At 43.5% G+C, this 10,087-nt stretch overlaps 1 protein-coding gene across 1 annotated transcript; it reads right to left on the bottom strand.

Moving 5' to 3' along the window:
* Positions 1–5,515: 5,515 nt before the first annotated feature.
* On the bottom strand, positions 5,516–10,085 carry MRPL9 (mitochondrial ribosomal protein L9). The gene is made up of 7 exons (XM_010958542.3): positions 9,850–10,085; positions 9,502–9,658; positions 8,913–9,037; positions 8,658–8,708; positions 6,752–6,853; positions 6,146–6,229; positions 5,516–6,033 (listed from the first exon to the last, which is right to left on the bottom strand). Exons 1-7 carry the CDS (start codon positions 10,000–10,002, stop codon positions 5,899–5,901), a joined length of 807 nt encoding a protein of 268 aa, XP_010956844.2. The 5' UTR covers positions 10,003–10,085; the 3' UTR covers positions 5,516–5,898.
* Positions 10,086–10,087: the final 2 nt, after the last annotated feature.

Genomic DNA, 10,087 nt, shown 5'->3' on the forward strand with positions numbered 1-10,087 from the left:
TGGGCATATTTGTGTGGGTCCGTTTCTGGGATCTCTGTTCTGTTCCACTGATTGATGTGTCTACCCTCCAGCTGTAAAACACAGCATTGATTGTTGTTGTGCATAATAAATCTTAAAATTGGGTAGCCTGATTCCTTACACTTTATTGTCTTTTTAAAAATTATTTTACCCATTCTAGTTCCGTTGCTTTCCATATCAATTTTAGAATAATATTGTGTATGCCTACAAAAATTGTGGGGATTCTGAAGGTAATTTCATTAAACCTGCATATCAATTTGGGGAAGGATTGACATCTTTACTAAATTGAGTCTTTTGATCCATGAACACAGAATGTCTCTCCATTTACTTAGATATTTGATATTTTTCAATCAACATTGTATAGTTTTAGCGTATAAATCTGTATTTGTTTGGTTACTTATACTTAAGTAATTTTCTGAGCAATTGTAAATAGTATTTTTAATTTTGCTGTCCACAAGGGTGTGTGTGTGTGTATTTGTTTCTAGGAGGTTTTTTTCTTTTTGGTAGATTCATTGAGATTGTCTACATAGAAAATTGTGGCATCTGCAAATGGGAACAGTTTTATTTTTTCTTTTCTAATCCATATGCCTTTTTACTTCTCTTTCTTGCCTTACTGCACTGTCTAGAACCGCCAGCACTATGTTGGACAAGAGGTGATGGCAGATATATTTGCCTTATTCCTCATCTTCAGAGAAAAGCAACTCACTCAGACTTTCACCATTAAGTATAATGTTAGCTGTAGGCTCTGTAGGTGTTCTTGTCAAGCTGAAGTTGTTTCCCTGTATTCCTATTTTTCTGAGAGTCTTTTTTTTTTTTTAATGATGAGTGGGTGTTGAATTTGGTCAAATGATTCTTTTGAATCACTTGATATGATCATGTGATCTTTAGAGTCTTAATATAGTGGATTACATGGGTTGATTTTTGAATATTGAACCAGACTTTCATCCCTGGAATAAACTCCACTTGAGAATGGTGTATAAATCTTTTTATGCATTGGTAAAATCTATTTGCTGATACTTTGTTAAGGATTTTTGGATGTATATTCATGAGAGATATCGGTCTGTACTTTCTTTGTACTGTTGTGGTCTGTTTCCACCGCCCTCCCCGCAACCCGCCGCCTCGAGTAATATTAGCTTCATAAAATGAATTGGGAAGTATTCTCTCTTCTTCTGTTTTGCGAAAGAAACTATAGAATTGGTGTTAATTCTTCCCTAAACATTTGGTTGAATTCTCCAGAGAAACTACCTGGGCCTGGAGAATTCTGAGGGGTGGGGGGAGACGGGGGCAGCTGTAAATTATTTATTCAGTTTGCTTAATTGTTATAGGTCTATTCAAATGATGTATTTCATATTGGGTTAGTTGTGATAATTTGTTTTTCAAGGATTTAATCTGGTTTGTCGAAGTTCTTAAATTTATGTGCATAGAGTTCATAGTGTTCCCTTATCTTTTTTATATTTGTGAAGTCTTTAGTGACATGCCATGTTTCATTCCTGTATTTGTAATTTATGTCTTTTTCTTGGCACTTTTCCTAGTGGTTTGTCAATTTTACTGATTTTTTCTCAAAGAATCAGCTCTTTGTTTCATTGACATTTTCTATTGTTTTTCTTTTGTAAGTTTCACTGATTTCTGTTCTTTTATTTTCTTGCTCATGCTTGCTGTGGGTTTAGTTTGGTCTTTTTCTAGGTTCTTGAGGTGGGAGTTTAAATGACTGGCTGTAGACCTTTCTTCTTTTCTTCCGTGTGCATTTGGTGCTGTGATTTCCCCTCAGCACTGCTTTAGCTGTGTGCCATAAACTTGGTATGTTGTGTTTTCATTTTTATTCACTTCAGTGTATTTAAATTTTTCTTTTCTTGAGATGTCCTATCGACCTGTAGGTCATTGAGAAGTGTATTGTTCAGTTTCTAAGTATTTGAAGATTTTCCTCCTATCCTTCCTATTTTGAGTCCATGGTGGTCAGAGAACACATTCTGTTTGATTCAATTCTTTTCAATTTTAATTGAGATTATTTTTATGGTCCAGAATATGGTCTATGTATATGTTCTGTGGGAGAATTTAAAAAATATGTATTCTGCTGCTGTTGGGTAGACTGCTCTATAAATGTTGATAAAGTCCTGTTGGTCGATGGTGTTGAATTCTTCTGTATCTTTGCTGATTTTCTGTCTAGTTGTTCTATCAGCTATTGAGAGAGGGGTATTGAAGCCTCCAACTATAATACGACTATGTTGAGAGATTTTTAAAAAATTGGAATCTGGACACTTGTATTATGAGGCTCTGAATCTTAATTTAAAACTTGTTTTAACTGACTTCTTAACATTGCTTTGGCACAGGACGGGGAGGTAGGTCTTCATTGCTGATCGGTGGAATTTCAGATTTCTCACTGCACTTCCATTGACACACAAGGGATATGGAGCGTCTCTTTACTGTTAGGCGGGGGTGTGGGTTCCAGCTCCCCAGCTGGTCTCCGCTGGTTATGTGGTGGATGTGGCCTCATTACTGCCGGGTAACAGTGAAAGTCCTGACTCTCCACTAGGCCTCCTCTGACTCAACCCTGCAGGAAGGAAGAAGGGTGCCTCTTTTCTGCCAGGTTCCCTGCTGACACCGTGGTCTTTACTGACACCAGGGATAGGGACGAGGACTCATTACTGGCTGGTGGGGAGAAAAGCTGTAGTTCCCTACTTGGCCAGGGTGGCACAGATGTTGGGGTGACTTGTTATAACCTTGAGAGGGTGGGAGTCTGGGTTCCCCACTTAGCCTTGGCGTGGCGGGGGTAGGGCCACAGTGCTGTCTGCGGTGTTTGGCTAGTGTGGAGCAGTTATTGTCTAAAAGTTGTGTCTTGCTGGGCTGCTGCGTTCCTTCGGCTGCAGGAGCAGGCTTTCATGGAGCTTATTATTATTTATTTAACCTGTGCCCCAACTTGGCATTTCCAAGTTGCTGGTTTCTCCAGCTCCAAGTCTGGGATAAATGAGGCAAAAAGAAAACCCAAGGCACTCACTGCAGCATTGTTCCTTGGGTCCTGAGTTTCCTAGACAGTCTGCTTTCCTCTTTCCAGCTTTCAAAGTCATCTTATATTTGTTTTACATATAATTTTCAGGCTTCATAGTTGTATTAGGAATTGTGAAGTATATCTATTCCATCTTCTTGGAAGTAGAAGTTCCATCAGTGTATTTTTTAGGTCAGATTCTGTATTTTTCACCTCTAGAAATTCCATTTGGGTCTTATATTCCATTTCTCTCACATTTTTGTTTACCTTTATAGTCTTAAGTATATGAAGCATATTTATAGCTATTTTAATATCCTGTCTTCTAATTCCACCCCGTCATATCTAAGATGGTTTCTCTTGGTTTTTGGTAACATTTTTGTCTCTCTTTGTCTCTTTTTTTGTGGTAATATTTGATTTGCTATCAGACATCATGAATTTTATGTTGTTTAGTGCTAGATTTTGCTGCATTTCTTTCATGAGTGTTGGTCTTGGTTCTGGAATACTTGATAGCAGTTTGAGCCTTTCAAGGCTCGCTTTCAAGCTCTGCATGGTGGTTCCAGAGTAGCATTTATTCAAATGGCCTTTTGAGGACTCTACCTGGTGCTCTATGTATTACAAGATGTACCCACACTGGCTGCCAGGAACACAAACAAAACATTCCCAATATTGTGAGCTCTGGGAATTGTTTGGCTTACTGCTGTCTGGTGTCCCCCCCGCCCCCCACCCCAAGCCTTATGAAGTTTCATCCCATGCGTGCACAGGTTAGTATTCAAAGATTTCAGTAGAGGAGCCACGGTGGAAGTTACGCACGGGCCCCACATCATGGGCCCGCCAAGCTGACCTGGCTCCAGCTGTTGTGACTGACAGTCCGTCTCGCTAGCAACAGGCACCAACCCTGAGCTCCTGACACGTCTCCCTTCCTCAAGGAAACCATCTAGCCACCTGGTAAGTTGATTACATTGAGTCTCTGCTGTCCTGAAAGGGGCAGTTCCATCCTGACCTGAATTGATGTGTGTTAAAGGTATGGGTTTACCTTTCCTACCACCATCATTCAAGGGCTTACAGGATATTTGATCCATTGGCACAAAGTGTTGCATAAAATTGCGTTGGACCAAGAGACCCACATTTTAGCAAGGAGGTACAGCACTGGGTACATGACAATAGGATCCATGTCTGATCACACACCGTAATACCCAGAAGCAACCCACCTGATAGAACAATGGAACATCTTGTTGAAGAAACAGCTGAGACACCAGCTTGGAGATATGATACTCTGTAAAGATGAGACACCATCCTCCAGGATGCAGTATATACCCTGGATCAATAGCCAACCTAGAGTGCTGTCCCCAAGTAAAAGATATGGGTCTGGGATACAGGGGTTGGATGTAGGAGCAGCCCCTTCACAGCCAACATCCTCAGTGATCCTACTGGAGGACCCTGCCTCCTCAACTCCAGGCTCTGAGGATTTAGAAGTCCTGCTTCCCAGGAGGAGACTATTTCTACCAGTGGACAGACACACCAAGTCTTACTGTACTTTAAGCTATGGCTGCCACCAGATTACTTCAGATCACTACTAAGAGACAGAGATTAAGAAAAGGAATCACTATCCTGGCAGGATAAACGGACAAGTTTAACCATGACCTGAGAAAGACATGATGACCAGGTACCTTATCAGGCAGCCCATTTGGATCAATAAAAGTATAAACTGAGGGCGTGGGGGTGGGGGAGGAATCTAGAATGGGTAGTAGAGGAGGAGGTAAGTACCAGTCGCAGACTTAAGCTACAGCAGCAGGGGTTGTGGTGGGTCCCAAATCTTCCTCTTTTAATTTTCCCAGGGAAAGAGGCCCACCAGAATCCTGAAGGGGTCATTTTAACGGGCTTGGCACAGTAGGTAAGCTCAAATAGGATGACAGAAACCAATCTCTCTGAACTTTTACTAAGGACAGCAGTAGAGTCAATGGTCTCGTCTTTATCCTTCCTAAATTGCAAAATCTTACATATTTGAGTGAGTCTGGCACAATCGACTTGTCAACAGTTGGTCTTTTTCTCCCCCAGGAACAGACCTTGAACTTACGCAGAACTATCTACTTACCTCACCTCCCATTTCATAATTACCTAATGACTAGCCCTATTATCTTAACCTTGGTCTGGGAACCAAGGTATTTTCTTTTTCAAAATTTCAGGAGATGATTTAAGAAACAGAAGTTCCCTTTTTAAGCTGCTTTTATCCCAGCTTCATTTTCTCTAACAATTACCCTTAGGCCTTATTCAGATCTTCTTAGAAAAGTAGACCCCACTGTGCTTATTTGTACTGCAGACGTTATCAATATACCTCCTGGGAATACGTTTTAAGCCCACAGGCGTATCAGCTTGAGTAGTTTGCCCATAGCAACTGGGATGCAGCCTGCAAATGTATTCTTGTCTTCCTTTTTCGCTGCAAACCCCAGTGGCACAAGAGGACATCCTACTTGGAGGTTCTGTCCCCAGTCTACTCAACTCCAGTAAACAACACCTAAAAAGAATACAACCTCTTTATTTCTCCCTAGGATACAAATGTTCAGTTTGGATAAGAATGCGCTAGCTCTTCCATTTGTTCCACTGAATTCCAGTGGAGGAAGAGGCTAAACGGATCTAGACTCTTTTGGTCTATTAACACAGCTTATCAAATCTACAGCCTGGTACTCCTGGAGCAGGACTGCCACAGTGAGGCCAGCTGTGCTTAACGGTTGAAGATGAAGATGGCAAATATGGACAATTCAACATGTATGTGCATGCCTGTGTCCAGTGTCTCCATACGCTCGCTCAAATTCCATATTTGGTCAGAGCTGGGAGCGATATCACAGTGCTGGCCCGTCTTTGCTCCTCTGGTTCTGCTTCGCTGCTTTCGAGGGAGTAAAGGTTCAGATCGTCTGGGAACTGGTGGGAGCCATTCCCCTGGCAGCTTGCTGGGCTAACCAGTACTTGTATCTTTTGGTCTTGGGCCTCTCAAAGTTCACCACAGACATAGGTACCCGCACGGTGTCAAGTCCATTTACCTATACACAAAACAGGAAGCCTCAGAGATCAGCTGAGCAGGTAAGAACTAATACCATCCAACCCCAGCTTTCCACCCCGTGAGAAAAAGGAGACAGTCCGTGAAACACTCACCGTCACCTCACACCAGTACTCGCCCCGCTGTGTGATGGGCTCTTCTGGTAACTTCAGTGCATGTGGGGCGACCACAACACCAAGCTGCAAAAAAATTCACAGCCAAAAGGCACTCTGTTACAGGGCTGCCACTCTAGGCAACCTCAGAAAGAGGAGCTAGGTCTTCATGTACAGGGATGAAAAAACCTGGGGAGGTGACTCTGGATGGTCCCACGAGAGGACACAAACCTCCACAGACAGTGGCAGAGAAACTCAGTACTGATTGCTCAGAAAGGGAGGTGGATTCGCAAAGAGAAACAGGGCTTGAGAGAAAAATCACTTCATCCACAAAAGTAAAAATTCTCCAGTGAGTCACATTTCCCCAGGTTTCCCCTAGCGAGAGAAAATAAACGATACCACCATCTGTTCCTATCAGTCTTCAATTTTATGTGACCATCCTCAATCCTTAAGTCATTTTGCTCTCACAACCCTGCAAACCAACCAAGAACACTTGCCTGAACTCCAGCTGATGATCACACACTTTCCTAAAAAAAGGCTCAATCCTGGGCCTCCTTTCCAGGGGTAGCTTCCGCCCTCAGGGGTATAGAGGTGTTTGGGAACACTCACATTTTTGAGGAAGTGGCGAGCAACTATTTCAGGGTTTAGCTCCCATTTGACATTGTTCTTCATCCCCACCTCCAGGTGACAACTTCTCAGAAATTTCACTGTCTGAGAGGAATTAAATACAGGATAGTTTAGAGTTAGAATCAAAGGAGAGGCAAGAGGCACAAGAACTGAGAGTTCAGGAAAAGCACAATTTCTGCCTCACAGCCAAGACAGGTTAGAAGATGAATAGGAAAGACAGAACATTCTTACTGTTTCAAGGCTGATTATTATGGAAAAATGTTTTTTGTGACACTCTGGAGGAGAATGCTGCCTATACCTGGCTGTTCCTAAGCAAGGAGAAATCGGCCAAGTCAAAATCAGGCTGATCAATGGGGGCCACTGGCACATCTCAGGGTGGAATGATTTTCACAGGCTGTTGTAACCCAATGTTCTGGCCCTTCAGTCCCACCCCTGCACCGTTAGTGGTCCCTCCCTGCTCACAGAATGAACTATAAATTCATGAGCTGAGGACTCAAAATGTTTTGTAAATCCTGCCCCACCAACCTTTCCAGTCATTTATTTCTTAATATATAAGTCCTGCTTTAGCTAGACCAGTCTACTTTCTATTTTAAAACATGCTTTAACTGAGATATCACCTCATACTTGCTCAGAATGGCTGTCATCAAAAGAACACAACAAATGCTGGTGAGAATGTGAAGAAAAGGGAACCCTCATACACTGTTGATAGGAATGTAAGTTGGTGCAGGAACTGGAAAATAGTATGGAGGTTTCTCAAAAAACTAAAAACAGAACTGCCATATGACCCAGCAATTCCACTCCTGGATATACAGCCAAAAAAACCCCAAAACACTAATTCAAAAAGATACATGCACCCCAATGTTCACAGCAGCATTATTTATAATTGCCAAGATATGGAAGCAACGTAAGTGTTGCTTAGGAAGAAACTTAAGTATTCATCCACAGATGAATGAATAAAGATGTGGTATATATATATGTATGTGTGTGTGTGAGAAGACATTTAAGTATTCATCCACAGATGAATGAATAAAGGGGTGTGTGTGTGTTGGAATATTACTCAGCCATAAAAAAGAACAAAAACTTGCCATCTGCAGCAACATGGGTGGACTTGGAGGACATGCTAAGTGAAATAAGTCAAAGACCAATACTGTATGATATCACTTATATGTGGAATCCAAAAAATACAACAAACTAGTAAATTTAATAAAAAACAGACCGACAGATATAGATGACTAGTGGTTACCAGTGGGGAGGGGGGAGGGACACTGTAGGGGTGGGAGAGTGGGAGGTACAAACTATTGGGTGTACCATAGGCTACAAGAATATATTGTACAACATGGGGAATAGAGCTAGTATTTTGTAATAACTGTAAATGGGGTATAACCTTTAAACATTGTATTAAAAAACATGCTTTAACTATCTACTTATACTTTTTCTCCCTTAAAAATAACTTTCCAACCCTCCTGGCCTATGCAAAGCCTACTAACCCTACAAGGCCCAGTTCAATCCCATCTGAAGAAAAAAAAAAACCTTCCCAATACATCTCGGTCCGTGTCACTCATAATTTACTGCCCTGAGTTTATGTATCACTTTCTTGTGTGTTATGTTCTCTCCAGCTTGTCTGTAAACACACTTGAAGGCAGAGCCGTCATCTCACACTTTTCCATAGATTCCCCTGGTGTCCAGGTTGGGGCCTCCCTCAATAAGCTAGGGCACTTCACCCAACAGGTCAGGATCTCCCAAGAGGTCTCAATACCACACCCTTCCCCTTGCCTCTACACTGCGCCTGAAATCAGAAGACTTCAAGGAAGTCAAGAAGCCTTTCAGGAAGAGATTGGTGACTCCTGTAGGTGACCAATAAATAAAGACTTTCTATGTTTCTACTTACCGCCTCACCTGCCTTGGTCTGGATCTTCTCTAATCTTCCTTCTTGCCTCAGCTAGGGAAAAAAGTTAATGGAAAAAAAAAAAAACAGATGAGTCCATGGAAACTAGTAACAAACTCTTACTATGCCGGGCTTCTGATTTCCTGTTCTTCTAGTTCCTACTTCATTTTCAAATTAAATATCAAAGGGACAAAAGTTGCTAGAGAAAATCTTAAGGTTTTAATTCCTTCATGTCCCTCTGCCTTCTTTTGAGCTCACCAATTTCTCCTCCTCAAATAGCTTCTTATTTTCAGGAGATGCATATACAGCCAGTCCTTGAGGAAGTAGTCGATTACGGCCCACATATTTCTTCACTGAGACCAGGTCACCTCGGACTCCAAGTTCTGCCAACAGAGAACAGAGTCACTGGATGAGAATTATCTAGCAGTCCCTATAGAGAAGATGACAATCAGAGAATAAAGGACCTTTTATTTTCTCAGTGTTTATTCTTCCTAGAAAAAATATCAATATTCGCTAGGAACAACACTTAGGAGACTTCTAATTCACTTCTTTAGGGCCTGATTTAGAAACTTAACATTCCCTGTACAAAATGAGGCATTGTTCCATCACGGGATGTCAGTATCTGCGGCACATACTGTCAGGCCTCTCTCCCCCAACACAATTATGTTGCTGCATTCATGTTCTACTTTTCCACGTAGGAGACCAATGTCACAACCACAGTGCTTTTTATGGCTCCCTTGTCTCACACATAGAAGTGATCATTCCCACAAAGTAGGGAAAGGGCAGAAAAAAGTTGATGCCAAACAGGACCAGTCTGAGATAGGAAGTACTTGTGCCCAGGCCTTACCCTCCACCGACTGCGTGAGGATGAGCTCCAGGTTGTCTTTGGGCCGGTGTTTCGTGTCCTCCACCAGCTTGTAGACGCGATGCCGCCGGTGCAGGCGCGGCTTCCGGCCCTCTCCCGCTAGCGGAACCTTCCACCAGCGCTCCACAATGACCGTGCCCTGGAGGCCGGGGGAGCGGGGGTGAGCGAGTCTCCCGCGAGACGCCTTCTCCGGCCGCCAGCACTTCAAGGAAAGCCCACCATCCCCAGCCTGGGGCCCCGCCAGGTCTCCACGCGCCCCCGGAAACAAGGCTGGGCTTTAAATAGCTCCACCAGGGTCAAAGAGCCCCAGAGCTCAGATCCGGCCCTCACCCGATTGTGAGAGAGGCTGAAGTCGCGCTCCGGGCCGGGGACGCCCCCTTCACGTCGCGGGCGGAGGAGCTCCCGAACTCCTCCCCGCAGCAGCCGCTCAGCGCCGGTCCGCAGCAGAGCCCGGCCCGGGGCGGCCCAGGCGGCCGCCGCCATGTTCTCGGGCGCGAAGAGAGACCCAAAAGGGCCCCGGCGCCGGCAGCAGGGAAGGCCCCCGCCGGCTGCCCGCGGCGCGCCTGAG

This window comes from Camelus bactrianus, chromosome 21 (assembly GCF_048773025.1).
Source record: "Camelus bactrianus isolate YW-2024 breed Bactrian camel chromosome 21, ASM4877302v1, whole genome shotgun sequence".
NCBI classification, from domain to species: domain Eukaryota; kingdom Metazoa; phylum Chordata; class Mammalia; order Artiodactyla; family Camelidae; genus Camelus; species Camelus bactrianus.